Raw genomic sequence first — 22,692 nt, forward strand, 5'->3', positions numbered from 1 at the left:
ATCAGATTACACATGCGTTATTTAGAAAATCTTTTTTTTTTTTTTTTTTTTTTCGTCTCAAAATCATTCGAGCTCCAAATTTTTATCTCGAGACCAGAATGTTTTGCAAAAATCCGGTTTAAACTGGTTTGAAACGATCACGTGACTATTGTATTGTGAAATCAACATTTAAAAAAGTGATGGTTTTAGCGATGGCTCCAAAACTTCTTTTTTGCATCTAGGAAAATTAAAAATTTATATATATATATATAATATAAAACTTTCGATACCTTTCCTCGCTGTTCGCGCTCTCCCCATTTTCTTCTATGTGTTTCTTTGGGCGATAGTTTATTTAATGACCAGATAGGAGAATCGGGTGCACAATGGACATTGTAACTCAGCGCCGAATTGTAACTTTTTGCTGGTGATAAGTCGCCAAATGTGACAACCTACTTTATCGTTTTCTAATAATCCTAAAAGAGAAAAATTGATGCTTCAAAAGCGATAAATCGCCAATTTTCTCACGTTCCTTTTGTGGTTTCAAAAACCTGAAGCCAAAATAAGATCTTGTTCTAACATAATAATAATAATAAACTTTAATTTTGCACGAAATACGTTTTACTATCTTACCACCCTAAGATTCTGCTTCCATTTTAAATTCATAATGATTTTTTTTTAATCTTTCTTTTTCATAGAAATAAGAAATAAACCACTTTACATCATTTTGCAATCAAAAGGAAAAGATATGGTGGATTGATGTTTATCTCATATTTAGATTTTAAAAAAAACACTAAATTTAAAAAATTTTAAAGGCAAATTTTTGAAAATTTAAGCTTAACAAATTGCAAAATTCTCTAAAAAGGTTTGACAAAATAAGAAGAAAATTGTTATCAAAAAAATTCAGCATTTTGGAAAGCTCTGATGAAGCAGGAATTAGGCTTTTTATTTTGAAATTAATGCAAGTACATTTTTTTTATTGTTCCGAAAAAATTAAAGTTTAACATATTAGTCATTTCAAAAATATAAATTAATCATGCCAAATGTGGTAATGTTTCTACTAATTTATCAATTAATTAAAGTAATGTATATGTATGGGTTATAAATGTTCCATTTTCCCATATATTGTTAGATTTAACGTAAGATGTTGATTGTTATTACTTTGAGCTTTAATTGTTAGAAAATAATATTAACTGCCCACTTTTGGCGACCTATTTGTTTGCCCAGAATACTGACTTTTCTGGCTGCTAAACTATAAAACATGGAATACATTTATTATACTTTAGCCTTTTTATTTAGTTAGACAGAAAATTTTTATTTAAATGGAAGCAGTCTATACAAATTACTACTTGGGTGAATTAAAATAAGTATGAAAGACCGAAATCTAAAGACTATCGACTTTCACCAGTGAATGTAAACACTGACATAATCACTTAGTGCATATCAGAAATATTTGCTAAATATCCTCATTTCTCAACTTGCACTAATGGCGAATGTTGAATATATTGGAGATTTGCATTTTCTTCTCCGTATATTAGGTGCGATAAAACGTCACACGGGTGACGTAATTTTTTCGCTTCTCTTGCTGACCGGAGTGACCAATCAAAGTCAGGACAGGATTTCGTCACTCTTTAGAGACGTTTTCACTGCGGGATTAACCGGAGTATTTAAATGCCTTGGTGAATTTAAAGGGCAAAGCAGGATTTTTTTTTTATAGACATGTAACTTTAGATTACAGCATGAGAAGAAAGAATTACTTGACTTCTTAATATTGATAGTAGCTGTACTTGGATAAATGTTAAGCATAAAGATTTTAGTTTTGTTTAGTCAACAAAAAACATGGGAATTATACCATTCTTGACTTTTCTGCTATAACCACGGCATTAGCCTTCGCGAAGAAATATCTTCTCCAGAATAACTAGAATAAAAATATTTTTGCTACGTTTTTAAATCCTACTTTATTATTAAGGCGATCAAGTGCCCAAAAAATCTCAGAAATATCAACTTTTTTTGTGAAAAGGAGAATGTAATAATATTCAAATATTTCTTTAATAATCATACTCATAAAAAAAGAAAACGATTTCAAAAAATCCTCATTACTTTTTACGTTATTAACTTTTCAATTAGACCTCTTAAACTTATTTTTATATAATAAGTTTTAACAGCATATATATTTGTTTGTGGTTGTGTTTGTTGTTTCTTTTCAACCTCCAACAAAGCATATCTATGCTTGTCGACATGATATATTCGGTGATGGTCTGATTGTATAAGATACTGAACAGATATTCGATCTTTCACCGGCATATTTCGTATGTGTTGACATTCGCCAAGTGAAAGTTGACATTTTCCCATTTTGGTCTTTCACAGTAATATATATATATATATATATATATATATATATATATATATATATATATATATATATATATATATATATATATATATATAATTTCCATTAAAATGTAAAATTGTTATTTCATATTCCTAGTTCCCAAACTGACTGATAATGGTTATTATTTCCTACAATTTCTTGTTATTTCATAAAATAATGTACTATATTGTATGAAACAACGGATTTCATGCTTTACCGATGCAACTCACAGCGATAATCTGTCTAACCATGATTAAGCCTAATTTCATACTCATTTGAAAATTTTGATATTAGAATCTTTATTTCATTTGCATTTCTTTCCTCTTTCCATATAGAGGTTTCGGTGACGTACCTTTTTTGGAACCTTTTTAATACTTTTTTGTAGTTACATTTATTAATTATGAGAAACGTTGAATTTAATACAACTTTTAAAGCGTTCGATAAAGAATGTAAAATATTTTTATAATAGTTTGTTTGCATATTTGACAATACCATTTGGCAATAAATAATAAGACCGATTTCTGTGCCTTTTATATTAGCATAACGTTAGAACATTGTATCTTATTAATTTATTATTTCTCTTTCATTATGTTAATATGAAATTATCCATTTTTAGAAGTTTTGTCACCAGTTTTTCGTGTTTAAATAAAAATTGATAATCTGAAAAGAAACATTTAAACTAAAAGTGGTAGGTATCAAAAAGATCTATACAGTGTGCTATAGAACGTAATAATAAAATGAGGCGTAAATATTTTAAAAAATACGTTTGGGAAAAATACTTTTTTTGGTTATTTGTTTGGAATTTTGGAATGTTTTTAGAGTTTGTGTTTTGGATGTTTGGAATGTTTGGAATTTTATTTAGTTTATAGAGAAGATAACAATTAGTAAAATTTTCAAGTCACATTCTGCATCTTTTTTGAAATAGCGAATTTGTTTAAAAAAATAGCGTCGTCAAAAAAAAATTTATAAGTAATTTTCTATCTCTCTTATCTTCGTTACAATCTTAATACTTTTCTTCTTATCTTTCAGATAAGAATTTTTGTTCAAAACTTTTTAATAGTGTGAAAGTGTTCTAGCGTTTATATATAAATAATTCATTTATATATATCTACAAAATAATGTTTTTCCTTCTCTTTTAGCTGCTTGCATTTAAGGTGAATAATTTTTAAAAAAACGAATTTATAAGTGTAAAATTTTAAATAACCCTTGTACATTTTGTTTCATAATAACGAAACCAATTTCTGCTTAATTTTTTTATTATTTTGAATGAGTGAATTTAGATGCAGTATATACCTATTCTGAATTTAAAATGTTATACAGTGTTCTTAACAGCTTCAAATGTATTGTTTTTCACCAGTGAATAAAAACACAAATTTAGAAATAAAACTATCAATTTTCACGAATTAAAAATACTCAAAATCTCAATTGTTAAAGAACATAGAAAGTCAATGGGAGCTGTCTTTCTTCATCTTTCTTGCTCAGATACAAAATGTGCCACAATTTAAACTAAAATACAAGGTAATTTGAAGATAATTGAGCATCCATTCGTACTTTCCCTTTTTAGCCAATTAGTCTCAAAAGGTGAAACTAATTATAAGTTTTATATCAAAGCCATAAACGAAATTTCATTTATATATCTCGGTGGATTTCTCAGTTATCTTGTTTCCAAACCCAGGAATGACAGACTTTTTGATAGATTTCATCCAAAATTTGATAAATATCTACAACTTTGATAATAAAAATACAGTGAAAAACTTCACCAATGTAAGTAATGACATTTTTCAGTTTTTTTATTCATAGCTCAGGTACACAGTTATACTTACCGACGACGAATTTTATCCAAGTTTCAAGGAAATCTGCACTTTTCTTGGCCAAAACCCATTGCATACAATTCTGAATTTTAATGATTTTCTTCATAGAAAGACAGTCTAAAGATATAATTTCAAAAAATATTTTTTTCTGACTCAGAAAGGTCTGAACTGTCGAAGGTTTGAGGTGGAGTTTCGGAGAGATTCCAAATTTCCTCTTTTAATACGAGAAAATAAGTTATCTTTAAAGAGCACCATCTAAAAAAACGAATGATTTAATTGAATAACAAATATTTTCAAAATTTTTTGGATAGATTTTCTATGACTGCATGATATTAAAAATTCTAAAACGAAAAAAAAAAAAAAAATACCGCTTGTTTTTCGACTAATTACATCACAATTTTTTAATTGCTAAGATTATAATTCTCCTCAAACAAGATTTCTGGAAGCAATCATACGAAATTTTTTTTCCAAGTCTTGAAACATAAGATAGGCTATTTTTTACTGTGAAATGCGCATAACCCCGAATTTTGATTTGTTGTCAACTATTTTTAAACAGTTTTAGTCAATGTTATTCCAAATAAAGAGCTATTCCCTGTTATTGAATACCCATTTTTAAATCTAGGTATATCTACTAGTTCATTAGAGTGACATTATTTGTAATTGATCTTTGTATAGTTACAGATTGTTTTCCTATTTTCTACAATCCTACCAATTCTTATGGTGAATTTTTAATCACTCTACAAAATAATGGATTCGGCATATACAGAAATAATAAGTCTTGGCAATAATTTCTTCACACAAATTTTCTAGTTTGAAATTTTAATTTCGTTGGGATTCTATCTCAGAATTTATGTCCCAAATAAAGCTCTCTTTCTCAAAGTATTTTTTCCTGTGCACACTCCGCCGAGTCTCCGAGACTTATTCGATCCGGGAGAGGCTTTAGGGCGAGATAAAAGTGTTAATCCTTTCCTTCCAACTTCCAATTACAGCTGACGTCTTTGATTTCTCGGAGCGGAGATCAGTAATTGTCTTCACGACTCCATTACTTGCCACATCCAAGGAATTAGCAATGTTGCCAATGCTGAAAGGGACAGCTGTTCCCAAAAATGAATCATTCGTAGAAAATGAATAAGAGTTAGAAAAAGATTTCGGGCTCAATGATATGAAAAATGTTATGAAACAACTGAAAATAATTGAAATAAATGGTTTTTTTTACCCATTCCCCTTCCATCAGATGATTATTATCGTTCCCTTATTTTCAGTCTTACAAGTGAAAATAACTGTGAGTTCGTCTTAATATATATTCTTCCTTCATTTAATAAACATTTGTTACCCAAGTATTTTTAAACAGCTTTCTGATAAAAAACAATAACTGAGATAAGGAAGCAAAAAAAAAAAAACTGCCTCTACTATTATCTGTCTTTTCCTTTACTTTTTCATACATTAAGAATGCAAAGTAGAAAATCTTCAATGATGAGAACTCATTGAATCTTCGCATTGTAAACCTATAATTTAAACCAAGTACGAATTCAACGTTTTTATTGCTAAGTATCTCTTCACATGTCTTTGAGGAATCGATAGGGCCGCGGTGGCCTTGTGGTTAGGTCTCGGCTTTGGTACCGGAGGGTTTCAGGTTCGAGACCCGATTCCACCGAAAAACCGTCGAGTAAGGGGGTCTGTTGCACGTTAAATCCGTCAGGGCCAAACGTCCTCCCGCTGGTGTGGTGTGATATAGAGAGGGGGTGCCAGCTCAGGTGTCGTTATCGTCATCTGAAAGCGGTTGAAAATTATGAGGTCCTTTCCAAAATAGCCCTAGTGCTGCTTTAAAACGGGACGTTAATATAACTAAACTTGAGGAATCGATAACTCGTAAATTTTGGTGAACACTTTATACTAAAGTTGTAGATTGCCTTCAAAATTCGAAGCAGATGATGCTTGTGTTCAGATGTCCGAATACAACAGAGCACAATTACTATAAAATGTAAAATTGTCAAAGCTTGGAACACAAGCTTAGCATCTAATATATAGATCTGCATGAAACTAGGATCTATGTGATTCAACAGATTGACCATCAGTCGGTCCGTACTCTTGCACACGTGTAAACGCGATAACTCAGACATGTAATAATTCAGGTAAAAGAAATTTGGTTCCCAGTTTTAGCATCTGAAGTATAGATTTTTATCAAATTTTCAATCAGATCTTCTAAAGGGGTGGTCGTCTGTCATCTTACTTCTGCATGCATGTAAATGGGTTTAGTTTAGTTATATTAGCGTCCCGTTTTAAAGCAACACTAGGGCTATTTTGGGACGGACCTCGTCATTTTGAATCTCAGTCAGATGACGAGGACGACACTTGAAAGGGACAAATATATTTTTTAGAAAATATGCGAGAAAGTTTTGGATAGACCACTTCCGCTGGTTTTTCGAGATTACTTTAAATACCAGTAAACGTACTTGCACCGCAATATCAAAACATTATGAACATAGTCAATGTCTCCAGGGAGATTTGGACTTCGCAGTGGTGTATTAGGTAGATAGATTTATTGAAAAAGAATATTAGATACAAATTAAAATGTTTCTCTCTTATTAGGCAGATCTTTTTTTTTAATTTCATACTTCTAATACGTTTTAAAATGCAGCCAGAGATCACTGATTACTTTTTAATTTTCTTATACGAGATTAAAATTACAGTGGCTGATATTTATAACATTAACACTGTTTTGCGATTAGCATAATTTACATAACAGCTTCTGTTGTGAAAATTGGAAGAAATATATTTTTTAAGACATAGTTTAAAGTATTAAAAATAAATACGTAATCTTAATTAAATTCGAAAGCTTTAGCAAGATTTTTTAAATGCAGGCTTTAAAAGAAAATTTTTTTTATCTTATGAAAAATGCTTGAAAAACTTTTCTCTTTTATCGATGATTTAATGGTTACAAGATTGTATACAAAAGATGAGACTCCCGCATGGCCTCTGGCTAGTTCGGGGTATTGCCTGCATCATACAAAAGATGAGAAGTGGCTTTTTTTCAATTTAATCTTTTTAGCAAGTCTAATACTTTGACTTCAGTGAGGCAGAGGTGAAAAAACATTCAAATGTGGGAGAAAAAAAGGAGAGAGAGAGAGATTTTAATCGCCAGTTGTTAGAAAGAATGGTAATATAAAGTTATCTCCTTGATAAAAGTATGTATTATTATTAATTAATAACATATTTTGAATATATATTATTTTCATAAAATATTTTATTATTAATTCAAAACATATTTGGAAATATGTTATGATTTAATAATAATTTTTCAAAATTATATATATATATATATATATATATATATATATCCATATTTACAGCTTGTTGTAAGAGGTCAAATAAAAAAATCGATATTAAAAAACTATGTTTAAAACTAAAAGCCAATAACTTAATTCTTTTCCGAATCTCTATAAAAAATATTGTGTGATAATATGATTCGAAATATTGAGGAAAATCGTTAATATTTCAATCAATTTTTGATTAATTAATTGTTTACTCAAAATTTTCCCAAAACTTTTTACTATAAGAAACTACTTCCCTATAAGTAATTTCGTGTGTTAAATGTGCATAATAAACTAACCTATAAAACTCTTAGAACGTTTCTTTGTTATACACGTTACATGACGCAATTTACAGGTAGTATCCAGACGATTACGTTATTTTAAAATTTTCTCTCAGAAATAACGCAACAAAATTTTTATTTCAAATTGCATTTATTTTATTCATGTGACTTTCTATTCAATATCAACCTGCAACTGTCTCATATTAAAATAATAATTTTTAAATCGGAGAACACCAATTCAAGACCCAATTCCTTCAAATGTTCAGCACATTTAATGCGATACTCCTCCAAGGTCTTGCGTTGATTTAAAAAAAATTATTGTAACTAATGGAATCTAATAACATCTAGGGCGCAGCTAATTTAACTGTAATCTCCTTTTTAATACTTTAACTATACATAAAAAAAATTTGACAAGAAATAAATTTTATAAAATTTGTTGATGTTGTTTGTTTGCATTTACATTCTAAATAAAAGGAATTTTATTCTTAGTAGAAAAAGACATCCGGTAAATACCTAAGAAGTAACTACGTGTCGAATTATGTAGTTCTAGATTCAAAGTGGAGCCATTTTATTGATTAAGTGACTATGAAGATTCAGTTTGCATGAGATCACAGTGACGGTCAAATGTGGCTACAAATAATATCTAATTGTACGTTATCCTGGGCTGTGCTGATATTTTCTTTTCACCAAGACCGATGATTAACTTAATCGGCGTGATAATGTTGTTGTGTTCACTGATCAAATCAGGCAATTTTCTACTTGCTTTTGAATATCTGCATGACTTTTATTTCATTTAGCATCAATATAGCAAACACACACATTTTTTTTTCAATTCAGTATAACATTTTGACATATTTTTAAATTCACTTTCACAAATCCCGTGCATTTAATTTATTATAAACGTAATCGCTTTTGGAGACTAGCTGAGGATATTGATGCTTGATTTAAATTTTTAAGTTAAAATAAAAAAAAATGTTAGGTGTAGTTTCTCCTATTCTTTTTCATTTAATTTAATTCCTCCGCTTCCATTAAATCGTCAGACATAAAAGCAATGTTATTTCAATTGTTTTAAAATTTTCTATTCATTATGCACATAAACATTTCTAATAGGGACAAGTCCCATGACATCATAGCGATATGAAGAAAATAAATATCTTGTAACTTTTTGGGGTATTGAAACTTCACTTTTTTATTTGTTTAGTAAACAACATAAATATTGAACAAAAGGTTTCTTCTTTTGCTTTCAATTATGGAAGAAAACCACGAGATTAAATATTTGATGAAAAATAAAAGTTTTTTTGAATCATAAGGCAATAATGTAATCTACAGGAAATTAGGTAAAAATAGATAAATAAAATAAAATAAAATAATGGGGAAATTAAAAAGGAAAAAAAAAAACGCGCGAATATTTTATTAGTATCATGGAAAAGAAAAAAATTTGAACTTCTAGATAACATAAAACTAGATTTTTATGTTATAATAGTTTTGGAAGATGGGGTAAAAATGTCTTAATGTCAATTAATTATTAATTAATGGAAATTCTAATTGAATTCTTTAAATAAATAATGCTCCAAGCCATACATTTCCACACTCCATAATTAATATGCGCCATTTCAGTGGATCTAGGTCAACTGGTCTGGTTTATACAGCACCAACACACACGCATTCATTTTTATTATTAGTAGGAAAGAGCACATACCATCTTTTTGTATTTAAAAAGTAATATTTGGCGTTCCATTTTACCCCACGGAAACTGTCAGAATGCCATTTAGAAAGAAAGTAGGTATTATTTCGTATGGTTGACCTTCATTCGTCATATAGGAACGTTTAGCTTCTTTTTGTGCTTCATTTTTCTTCTCATGTGTCGCGTGCAGCCCTACAACCCCCGTTACCCTCTCTTTTCCGAAAGTATACTGGATCCAGCATCTGTGTAATGGAATGGGCTCGAAATAGAACAGAAAAAAAGCTATTTCCGTAGAAAAAAAAATGAAAAAAAAATATTAGAAATCCTTCTTGCAACCCCTCTTTTGTTTTCCATGGCCGACAGAGAGATTAATATTAGGTTGTTTGGAAAGTAATTTCTTCTTATTTTGTGAAGATGAAAGACGATTTTCTTATAGTGAAAAAATATCTTATTGAATTATGTGCTGTCCATTCTGGTCCAATACCTTTTTGTCACCTTTCTGGCAGTAGCATAATTCCACGCTCATAAAAGTTTTGATCTTTGTGGAAAGAAAACTGATCCAGATGATTTTTGATCTTCTCATTTGGTGTAAAGGTTTTGCCTTCTAAAATTTTTTGTAGAGATAAGAACAAATAATAATCTGAAGGTACAAGGTCTGGAGAATACGGTTGGTGTAGTAATATATCCCATCCAAGCTGTAAAAACTATTGGCGAATTACCAAACTTATATCAGGTCTCGTATTATCTGGGTGGAATACTATACCTTTTCTAATAATCAATTCTGGCTATTTCTGTTCAAGTGAGTCATTCAATTTGTCCAGCTGACGACTGTACACTTCAGGTTTGATCATTGTGTTGTCCATTAGAAGCTAAAAAAACGATTGCTTTGAAATTCCACCAAACAGACAGCATTGCCTTTTTTTTTAATGAATATTTGCTGTTGAAGTGCTTTGAGTCTGTTCTTTTTGACTACATGATCTCTTGCGTTTAACATCGTTGTAGACGACTCATTTCTCGTCCCCAGTGATGATGTCCTTCAAAAATGGATCGTGTTTTTTTTTTCAATGTTTGAGAAAAAAATTACAGACGTCAGCGCGACGGCACAGATTTTTTTCCGTAAGAACATAAGGAATCCGTATGTCGAGCTTTGAGATTAAACCTAGGGGTTTTAAATGATCATGAAAGGTATAATTCAATCAATTTAATCTCTCTGTGATATTCACGAGTAAATTATTCGTCGGTTTGCATCATTTTATCGTGTCTTTATCAGCTTCAATTGGTCTTCCAGAACGTGGCGCATCAACAACATCAAAATTGTCGGATCGAAATTTTGAAAACCAGTTTTGGCACAGGCGTACTGTCAATACATTTTCTCCATACACATTGGGTAATTTTTTTCTTTTTTGTACAGCATTTTTAACTTTTCAATAATAAGAAAGCAAAATATACCGAAAATGTTGATTTACACTTTGCATATTTGAAAGGGCACCAATTAAAAACTTTTGCGTAGAATTAATCATACTTTTTCTAAAGCAAGCCTTGCTGTTTCAGTTGTCAAAATATATCATGATTATGCGGCTTAAGTGTGAAGTTGGCCGTGAAAAAATATAATTAAGCCCACTGTTGGAAAAAAAATCATTTTTCTGACAACCTAATAAGTAAGACTGTCCTATTAAAAAGGAAATAAATAATTAGTTACTTTTACAGTGTAATCTAAATTGACTGCATCACATGTAAATTGTGCTGCAATCATAAACATTCTTTAAATTTTGCTTACAGTTTCTTCTCTTTACTCTTCGACAAGAATTCTATTCATCAATTTTCCAATTTCTTGAATTTGACCTCGTAAAATTTGAAAAATTGGATTTCATAAATTTTATCTAAATTTGGAATATATTAATCTAGTAAACCGATTTTTTAAACAACTTCAAATTGAAGGATATTATATCAGTCATTCGGCGATGCTTGTTTATAAGCCTCATTCGTTTCTCTGATTTACCCAGTTTTTAAAAAAATGTTATTTTTTAAACTGGGTTTTTCTTAAAGTGTTTATGTTTTATTAAAGAAGAAACAGCCTGAACAAAGAGAAATAGCTTTAATTTTTTTTCTTTGCGAGGAATAATCAAGTGCGTTTTTTTATAGATTTATTTTCAAAAAGATATCTTTTTTTTTTTTTCTTCTTGATGGGTTTTTTTTTTTTTTTTCGAATCCTTTCTAATTTTTCTATTTCTAATTTTTAAAAGTGAATGTGCCTTAAATTAAAGAAGTAATTATGCTTTTTTATTAATAAAGAAATATATAAATAAAGGATTACAATATAAAATGCAAAATATAAAATTCTTTAAATTATTTTCATTTTTGATTATTTTAAATTTATAAAAAGAAATATCAGATTTATATGGAATGTAAGTTTCCTAAAACCATATATAAAATGAAAATATTTACTAGAATAGACAGAACAATCATTTATTTTCCAACATATTCACTACTGAAATCAAGACATTTGTCTTGTCGTGGAATCACGTTCCGTTTCCCTTTGTTGTTTGGAACAGAAATCAGTATAGGCCAATATGTGTTTGGCTATCATATTCACCTGGCTCTTAATTTCTGAAACAATAACTAGTGACAGCGTCTAATAAAAAGGTCTGGGAAACCTAATCAAACATCGCTAATAACGTAACAATAACGAAAAAGTTATTGTTGAACTCAATGATCATCAAATGATTTTTCTCAATTATCAAATCTCCTTTGTCATTATATCGTCCATTATCCTTTTGAACGTAAATTTTGTGGTGACTTTCGAATGAACTTACTTGACCTTCAAGATGACCGACAGACTTTCACCGACATATCATCAAAATTTCCAACTTTATTTTAATGCAGTTACATTAACGATCGTTTTAAAGCAACCCCATGGCTATTTTGGAACTAGTATAATCAGTAATGAGGACGATGCCTGAGCTGGTAGCCCCTTCTAAATATACCCTGGCCCATACTAACAGACAGACAATGCTTTGAGGGAGAATTAGTAAGAGCTTTCAAATTCTGTAATTACAAAAATTCGAGCTATACCAACAGTTGGCTGTAGCATATTACAATCATCCTGTAAATTTCCCAAGCATGAACACAAATCTTTTGCATTGCTTTCGTCTGTTGAGGTGGGAAAACGAGTCTGATTTGTTAGAAAGAAACTGAAAGTCACGAGTCGAAATTTCTGTACGTAGCTCTTTTTTCTTTTATTTAAAACAGCGTATTTAATTTCAAAACTTCGTCTTGGAAATAAAATCGCTAGACGTTCTTAGTAAATAAGACTTTACACTTTAATCTAGAATAAAAAAAAAAAAAATGAAAACATTAAAAAAAAAAACTTTTATTTCACTCAACAATTTAACAAGGTAATTAACAAACTTATCCAATCCGACTTTGAAACTAATAATGGATGGATATCCTTTAGAATATAAAATGAATTAGATCTTTAATTATTTATGATCCTCTGTAAGATTTTAACAACAGATTTTTCGAGTATTCCAGATTAAGTTAAATGATCAATTTAAAATAAAAACCAAAAAATACAGATGACATTCGATTGTTAATTAGTAGTTCGGCGATCGAAACTTCATCTCAAGATATCACCAAGTTGTATTTTAAAAATAGTCATAAATTTTCAGTCGAAGCTAACAACGTGATTATCTAATTGGCTACTTATTTTTTGAGTCGTCAATGATAATTTGAATGAGATCAAAGTGAATCCTTTCAACTGACTTAATTGGATTTTTAATGAGGATAAGAACTAGAGAGAAATAAGCTGTAGCAATTACCATTTTAATGAGTTCGTAAATGAAACGGGTGATACTTCAAAAAGTTCCGCCCTTTTTTTTCTGCCAGAAGTGCATCAAGTGCAAACATGCAGCAGAAATACACAGTATAGAAGAAGGCAAGCATATATTTCTGTATCCTCTTCCTGTTTCAAAAGTTATGAAGAAAGTATTTATTTCTTGTTATACAAACATAAATATGGCTTCTTATAAATGAGGAAGATTATCTTCTGTTCTATAACACACAACTACCCCCCCTTCAAATGATCTATGCAGAGCATCAGCAAATCATATAAGTAGTGACCAGATGCTTTACTTATAAAGATTTCAAATTTGCAGTTCTCTCTGTTAATATAGTCCATTACAACTAGAGCAGTAAGAGGAAAATTTATAATTTTTTAAAATGTTTTCAAATACCCTTTTGATCTTACGAAAATGAGGAACAAAAACGAAATAAAAAGTCCCAGCCCTTGAGGGAGGTGCCCCTCCCGACAACTCTCCCTTCTTGGCTTTTGAAAACGTTAAATCATAAGAGGGTTGAATTTGGTTTATAAAGCTTACATGTATCATAATTTTGCTGCAACAAAATATTTTATAACGAATAAATAATAATACCAGTAAAATATTTTTCTATGATATTTTTTATAAAGTCAGCCAAGAAAATCTATTAAAATTTCAAGCTTAAATTCTGTATAAAAACTTGATACTAATTTTACGCACTGTTTTACATGTGTTAATATTTATGCAACGCAGCCCATGCTTTTTTATTTTTCTGGCACATTTTACTTAAGAATGCTCTTTACATGCTTTTATACATGCGTCAAGAAGAATACATCATTTTTCCTAAGATGAACATTTGGAATATAGTTATAAATTATGTGTTTAAGAATATCGAACGTGTGAAAAAAATCTAGATTATATATCAATACAAATTATTTTATTTCAAAATACTGTAATCGTTAAAATTATTGCTGGGTAACTCATGCAAAACAATGTAATTGTATTGGATTTACTTCATAGTATCCTTTTTGTTATTTCGGTATTGGAGTAACTTTGATCTCGGCTGTTGTTGGACATACATCTGATGCTGACATATCAAAACAATGATCTGTTGGAGCTTTGTGCAGTAATTTATACTGACACAATAAAGAGATTACTTAGAATACATATATTGATATTTTGCAATCTTTCCAGTAAGGTCGTTCCTTATGAATTCACTTTTGAATGCTGATGCTTAATTAAAACGAGTAGGAGTGTTTTCTCAAAAACTATCGCATACACTGTAATATAGGTGTTATCTTAGAACAGCCTTGCATGGCTTTGGCGTACATTAGTTAAGAAGTGTTATACTAATTTAATTAATTAATACTGTTAATTTAGCATTTTTACTGAATCTATCATGTGATCCTTGGAGAGTTTGTTTTAAGGATTAATCCCTCGCAAGGGGTTAAAATTATCCGAAAATCCAATTTGGGGTTTAGACGTGTTCTTCCCAACAGATTGAAATAAAAATTTGACACAAAATTACACTTGAAATTGCAAAACCCCATACCAAATTTGCTATATTTAAATCACTACGCTTTTGACTTATTACGTTTGCCTGTTTCTAAAAGAACTAACCGACAGATGGCCAACCTCTTGTTGGATTTGTCTCAGAATTTTATAGGTGTTTACACTATAGATAATTATTCTGGGTGCCAAATTTTATCTGTCTAGGTTTCTAGTTTTTGTAGTTAACGTTAATTTATAATCGAACAGCTGGACAGACAGAATTCCTCTAAACGGATTTTTCTCAAAATTTGAGATAAATCTACAAATTTGGTATAGTTCTCTTTTGTTTTCAGCATCGACAAGAAGTCCAGAGCTAGTCGCGTTAAAAATAAGAAGCTCTCTGTTAAGTAAAAGCACTTTCAGTCTTCTCTCTGTCTCTGAAATTGAGGATTTCAATCATAATTCTCGTGATAACAACTTTGCAGTATACCTTTACAGCATATGAGATAATAGCACAAGATATGCTTTGAAGGTTTTGAACTTTGCAAGAGAGATATCATTCACTTACTCGTTGAACTAATCCCACAATCAGAGTTATGTCAGATTCCAGTGCACCTAAAAGCTTTTTTGTACTAACATCGATGCCAATGATATGTTGCTTCAATATATTTCTTGCAGTATTTTTTTAAACTTGTTGGATGCTTTTGCACAGTACTATCGAATCCGAGCTTCCCTCAATTGGTTCAATTGGCTTTCTGAAACGCACCTTTATTTCTATATTAGAAATCTCTAATAAATGAGCATTGCCAGTGTTCAGTTCAAGGAATCGTATTCTCAAGGTATCATTATACACTAAATTGAAGTGGTTATTGAACGTTTTTATATCTCAAATAGTTTTTGAGATGGTTGATTCTCTCCCCACTTCGCTTCTAGAAGGCACTGTGAAGGCAACCTGATCAATTCCACATAACCATTTTACTATATATTGACATTACTCAGTTTTGAATCATTCTTTTAGTTCTTGGAGAATGTTATTGAAAACAATGTATATTAAAAATGAAACCCGTTTTGAATGCTAAAATTGCTAAGAAACAAGAGGTGAACTTTTAATAATTTTATTATTTGAATTAGCATTTAAATATATCCTATTATTCTCAGAGGAGTAATTCCTTGGATTTACAACAATTTTATTTATATATTTTTTATTTAACAGGTAACCGTCCATGAGGAGGCAACAACATGTGAAGAGCCAAATGGCAATTACATCTTAAGTGTAAAAGGTGCACCAGACATAGTGATGTCTTTTTGTTCCAGCATTTTGGTGGATGGTGAAATGAAGCCACTGGACAAATTTTACTTGAATGATTTCAGTCAAACGGCCGAGAATCTTTTATCTAAAGGAGAAGTTGTCATTGGTATGCAATATTTTTTCACCTAACTTTCTTATATGACAATATATTCTATTTAATTTCGATGGGATCGGATACCTTTAAGTCAGCTCGAAGAGGGTGGCACAGCATCATTGTAATTACAATTGATATCAAAATAAAATACATAATGGATTGCAGGGTTTAGTTTATAACTTACAAATACACTAAATAAGAAATCAAACCATTGTAATAGCAATTTATTATTAAGGGTAAGTCATATCACTGACTCTCCAACCCACCCGAAGACAAAAGAATACGAAATAATTCTATAAAAAATACTAATACTAATATAATAAAGAATACTAATTTCGGGACCGCCGCAACAGCAACACTAGCAGAAACTGTGGTTGAGTACTGAGGGCCATCACCGGCTACGGTACAACCATTTCCGAAGGAAGTACATCCCTCATCGATGGGAAGAGCCAGATCCCCCACCTTTTTATGTACCCTCCAGAGTGGTGAGATCCAACCACCATACCGGAAACATGTCATCCTCTTTTTGAGGTCTATTATTAAGGGTAAGTCAGCCATCTGACTCTCCGACCCGCCACGAAGGCACACGGATTTAAATCATAAAAGTTGAATGACCGGACAGCCGCAACAGCAACATTGGCAGGAAATGTGGTTGAGTCCTAAGGGTCATCACCGGCCAGGGTACACCTCTCCCCGAAGGAAGTACGTCCCGTCATCGATGGGAGGTATCAGATCCCCCACCTATTTGTGTACCCTCCAGGGTGGCGAGATCCAACCACCATCCTCATTTCGAGGTGCATTATTAAAGAGTAAAAGAAATTATGTACTGAAGCTAAGGTTAGTACATATAAAGGAAGGGAAAATTGCCACTTTCAACACACTTGCATATTTTTTTCTCTGCAATAATTTATCTTAAAAGTGGTTTTAATATTGTTTCAAGAATAATAATTTAATATCCGATAATCGGGTTATTCAGTAAAAGCGACCAAGATGTAACATCTTTTTCCACATTTTTTTGAGAAAATGGTATTTCCAGGAAGTTCTTTCAAATTATTCTCAACCAGAGTCCTTCTAATTTTATTAAGAGGGCCACGGTAGTCTGGTGGTAAGGTTCGGAACCAGAGGGTTTCAGGTTCGAGACCCGATTCTACAGAAGAACTGTTGTGTAAGTGGGTCTGGTGCAAACAAATCCGTCGGGGCCAAACGTCCTCCCACTGGTGTGGTGTGGAAGTTTTTAGAGGGAGTGTCAGCTCCGGTGTTGTTCTCGTCATCTGACCACAGTTCAAAATTACGAAGTCTGTTCCAAAATATATCTAATGTTACTCTAAAATGGGACCTTATATAACTAAGCTAAATGAAATCCAATTTTATTAGGATGATCTTTCTAGAATTTTAAACTCTAGTGCTTTCTGGATAAAAAAACAATCTCTGAATTATTAGATTATGTTTTTCCCTTACGTAAATTCTGGCAATTTTCTGGTCGATTCATAATTGCAACACTGACTTTTCGATCTAAAACCTTTTACAGATTGCATTTGATGCTGCTTCAGAAATGATAATAATCATACGATTTTATATTTTTAAGAATAAGATAATTTGCCTAAACATGCAAAGTGAAGCATTTCAAAGACAGCCTTACAAAGAGCGAATTGGGAACATGGGAGATCCCAAATATTTATAAATAACTAAAAAAAAGAGAGAAAATTATTTCCTAATTTATCCCAAAAAGAAATCCATAACCTTGAAAAAGATTGCAAGACATTTTGAGAAAAGGAGTGAAGAATAGGACAGCGAAATAGAGGTTCTGGAATGTAGATATCTCGTCCACAGTTTTCAATGGTTAAAGTGGTTCTTCAACCCACACTTTTCAAATCCTGTCTAATTTAAATTTTTTATTTAAAAAAAAGAAGCAATCTGGCTTATTATTCACGAATATCAAATTACGTCACATGTGAGTGATTTTAGATTGTCCAGTTGGCGAGTTAAATTTAACCTACTTTACGCAATCCTTACTAATGAAGAAAAATATGTTTGCCTATGTTTGTAATAGTTCTCTACAGGATAAATCTTTTGACCTAGAACTACCAAATTTGGCACAGATATACTCGAAAATGTGCACTTCGGAGCGATTTTTGAAATGATCTTTAGAATTTCATTTAATTAAAAATTACCAAAACTTTTTAAATTTTTCGAAGTAATTCTTGTAAAATTTACACCACAAAAATGTTTTTACACTTTAAAATTCAAAGTTTATCTTTTTAATGACAGAGATTTATTAGTCTTGCAATTTTTCCTAAATGTGTTTCAATTTTTTAAAAATATTTTCTTATATATTTGTTTTAACAATAGACCTCTTTTTATTTAATAAAAATAAAAAAAAAATTATTATTCCCTCAAATACTTAATTTCGTTCATTTTTTCATTGTTGTAAGCTAAAGAAAAAGGATTTTGTTTAGTATATGTATATTTTATATCAGAAATGAGACAGTGAGGTTAAAATACTATGATAGATTATCCTAAAAGTTACATTTCAATTGTTCTATTATGTTATGGGAAGTGGGGGGGATGATTTTATTATTAATGTATGTACTTACAGATGAAGTAAAAGGCCATTAAAATAAAACTGCTTGTGCCCCTCCCTTACAGTAAGATTTTATTGAAAGAATCGGCAACATCAAATTAAGTACAATTCAGACAAAATTCTTGGCGAACCAGCTTATCAACAAAGATGAATTATAGATAAAAGTCCTAAGAATTTATCACGAAAGCTAAGAGTCAAAATTCATCTTTCTCTTCTTACATCATAGCTGTCTACTCTGAAGTTAAATTAGCAATGGCGTGAAGATTAACAAACATTCTATTTCATATCCTACAAAACAAAGTGGTATAGTTATCTAATTACATATCAAATAGCAGATGAGAAATTTTTCAAATTCAAAATATTTTTTTGAAATTTTAATTAAATATTGAAGCATTTCATTACATTTAAAAATATTTTATGATGCAGTTTGTAGTTGATCCAGCCGCAAAGGCATTTCATTAAAAGATTATTATTTCGCATGGAATGCATTTATTTCACCAATTTTGAAAGAAGTTAGGTTTAGAATCATTTATTTATAAGAAAAGAATTTCCATTTTGAAATCTTAAGACAATGAATTTATTTAAAGAAGATTTTATTACTGATGGAAAGGATTATTAAACGAATTGTAAATTTATTAAACCCACTTAGAGGATTTTTTGTCAGTTAACGAGTAATTATATAAATTCTAATAAAAACATCATTAGCTGAAATTTAACGATATCGCGGTCTCTTTTGCTCTCTTGTAGCTCATTAACAAGTAAGAACCCAGTGCCTTTGTACAGTTAGTACTAATTATTGCAAAATAAACTTTCTGCGGAGCCTTCAGCCGAAAAAACTAGACAAATTCCGTTGATTTTATTCGCCAGTCTGTATATAAAAAATATTTAAAAAAATCAAAGAACAAATCCTTAGCTCTAATCTAATTTCACTAATTTTTATTTCGTATATAAACACATGACTAATAGATAGATCATTAATGGTCACTTGTCCTCCACTTTCCTCCATTTTAGAGGGAATTTCAAAAACACGAGTTCCATATATAATTTCTATGGGCAAAAATCAATACAGAATTTCGCACTCATCACCAATGGGCCGATTTTGATCATTTTTATTTCTTTGAACTCTAGGTAGTCTCTCCTATCCCCTCCCCCTACAATTTCCTAAAGTTTCGATAGATATCGCAAAATAAAACTTTGGAAGAACTTCTATTCTGAACAACTGGACCAATATCGAAAATTAATTTGATCACTTTTCAGGCACTGTTTAGCCATCAGAATTTTCCATTCTTATTATTGTTCCTTGTTCTCCTTGGTTTGAACGCCAGTTTAAACCAAGTCCAAGAGATCGAGCAAAAGAAGGGTGCAATAGCTTCTGAGTGTAAGGAACCCTGAGCCCCCGAGAGCAGAAGTCTGACTTCTACCTCATATGAAGATGACACTCACACACTCTCTTGCACAACCCCTTTTTACAGGGGAGGGGGTCTCTTTCACACACCTCACAGACAGAACACAGGGTAAAGAACATGTATGCCCGAACCGGGACTCGAACCCGAGATCACGGGGGGGGGGGGACGCTGTACCCCTAAGCCAGGACGCCGGCATCTTTGTTGTGCACGTGTTATATAAAATAGAACTTTCTTTTGTTTTATACTATTGTAGCTCATCTAAGTTGCGGAGATGACTAGATTAATAATATTAACACGATGAATTAGTAATCAATTATATATAATTATAGTATATTGATAATTAGCACACTAAAATAAACAAATGCCAAATTTCATATCCATCAACATATAATTAACATCCTTAATTTATATTTAAAAATGTGATTATTGAAAGATAAAGATATATCAAAGATCAATTAACCTTGTTAGTCGAGAAATCTATATCCTTTTATTCATATCTTTTTCTGTTCGGAGTGTTGGAAAGGAACAAAAATTGTTCGTTAAGATTGAACGAACTCTTCTCGTAAATGATTGAAGTATTTTATTTTACATATTGCTGTATAATCATTCTACTTTGGAACATTTAATCGATACGAGATATAATGGATCTATTCTTGTACTAGAAACGAAATATGTCGTGACTTTATTGGCTGCACGAAAGGGTTAGTTACGAATGGGGCTAATCCGTCGCAACGCATTGAGCGAAAATTAATAATGTTAATTCATTTTCGAAAATAAATTCCTGCCCATAGAGAGAAATCAACCACAGATTACCAAAATAAAAATATAAACAAAATATTTCAGATTAAATTAGAAATATTTTTTTTAAATTTTTCTTCATATTTCAAGCACAAAACAATTAATTAAATTATTACGGAATTCGATAAACATTTGTTATTTTCTCTAGCAATCTCTCTTAGAGCTTAATGTTATTTTTAAACTACTTTCTTCTTGTTGAAAATCGTTTTTCTTCTAAGGTTAATCACTGATTTCCCTAGCAAGGTTCTCCTTTCCAAATGCTGATGACTTATGGTGTTCTACGGGAAATTTCATAATAAATAGGTGGGATGAAAAGTTATCGGGATTAAGAAAATCTACACAACCCTAACACCAATGAGGAATGCATTGACCTTGTGGTAAGGTCTTGACCTGAGGCTCCACGTTCGAAACCCGATTTCATCAAAGAACCACCGCATATGCAGATCTGATGCAAGATAAATTTAAAGTCATGGGCCAAACATCATCGCATTAGGATGGGGCGGCAATTTGAAGAGGAAGCACCAGTTCAGGTTCTGTCCTTGTCATCTGACCGCAGTTAAAAATTTCGAGGTCTGTGCCAAAATAGTTCTACTGTTGCCTTCAAACGGATATTCATATAACTAAACTGAAGTTACTTAATGCAGATAGGTGATAAAGAAAAATATACAGTAGAAATTTCCAAATAAATATTAATAAACTTGATGATAACGCTAAAACATAATGGGGAAAATGAGCCTTATTTAACTTCCCTTTACTGGAAGATTATCTACTGGAAGCGATGGATTACTGCAGTTCTATTACCTTTTGAAATTGTTCTGCTTTGACTTATTTTCACTTATTTAACTTATTTCAAAAAATCCCCTCATTTTGAATACTCATTTTTATGGAGGTATAAGTGAGGATAAATGTATAAAAAATTGAAAATCTTTTGCATCAAGATTTTAATATACATATATTTTATCATACCTTTTTTATATACCTCATAAAAAAGGCTTTATTTCTAGATTTCACAAAAAGTTTGTTGCAAATACTAGACTTATTTGGTGTGCAAAACTGAGATTTAAATACGGCAAATACTGTCTCCACTGTTGTTCAGACGGAAATTGAATTCGTTTCTTTAAGAGCTATTGGAAATTTCTTATATATTTATATAATATATGAAAATATTGTTTAGAATTCTCTTACTCCGTTTCTTTACATCTAATTCATTTGTTTACTTTCACTAAACAAATATTTTAAAGATGTTTGGAAGATTCTGGTTACATTCTAGCAAGACGTGAAATCTGTAAATATATCGTGAATACAAAAATCATTCTATGTCGAATTGTCTCTCTCAGACGAAGTATTCTTCAATAAATTTTGCCTTTCACATGCTTGAATAAAAATTTTATTAACTTAGCATTGAAATTTGAAAGCATTGTCAGTAAAGATATTTCGGTGTATTTTCATATATTAAAATAATCCTCCCCGAGGAGGACATCAGACATGAGGATTTGAAGCTCTATTTGCTTCTTTCCACCTGGTGCGTATAGAAATGCCGTGGGGTCGGCTACCCTTTATCGATGATAGGATGAGCCTCCTTTGAGGGGGGTTGCACTGCGGCCGGCGATGACCATTAGGACTCAACCATAGCCTCTTCTTATGCTGTCGAGGCGTTTCGATCATTTGAAATTTCCTTGCCTATTTGGACAAGTCGACCTAATCGCTTATGATTATTAAAGAGCCGGCGTCAGGCAAACAAAAGGGCAAGCATATGTAACGTCT

At 31.0% G+C, this 22,692-nt stretch overlaps 1 protein-coding gene across 1 annotated transcript in view; it reads left to right on the forward strand.

The window, feature by feature from the left end:
* LOC129985037 (sodium/potassium-transporting ATPase subunit alpha-2-like) overlaps positions 1–22,692 on the forward strand; it is a 217,597-nt gene that overhangs the window by 38,522 nt on the left and 156,383 nt on the right. Inside the window, exon 9 of the mRNA XM_056094964.1 lies at positions 15,954–16,155. Coding sequence (XP_055950939.1) covers positions 15,954–16,155 — 202 coding nt within the window. The remainder of the gene's footprint in view (positions 1–15,953; positions 16,156–22,692) is intronic.

This window comes from Argiope bruennichi, chromosome 9 (assembly GCF_947563725.1).
Source record: "Argiope bruennichi chromosome 9, qqArgBrue1.1, whole genome shotgun sequence".
NCBI lineage: Eukaryota > Metazoa > Arthropoda > Arachnida > Araneae > Araneidae > Argiope > Argiope bruennichi.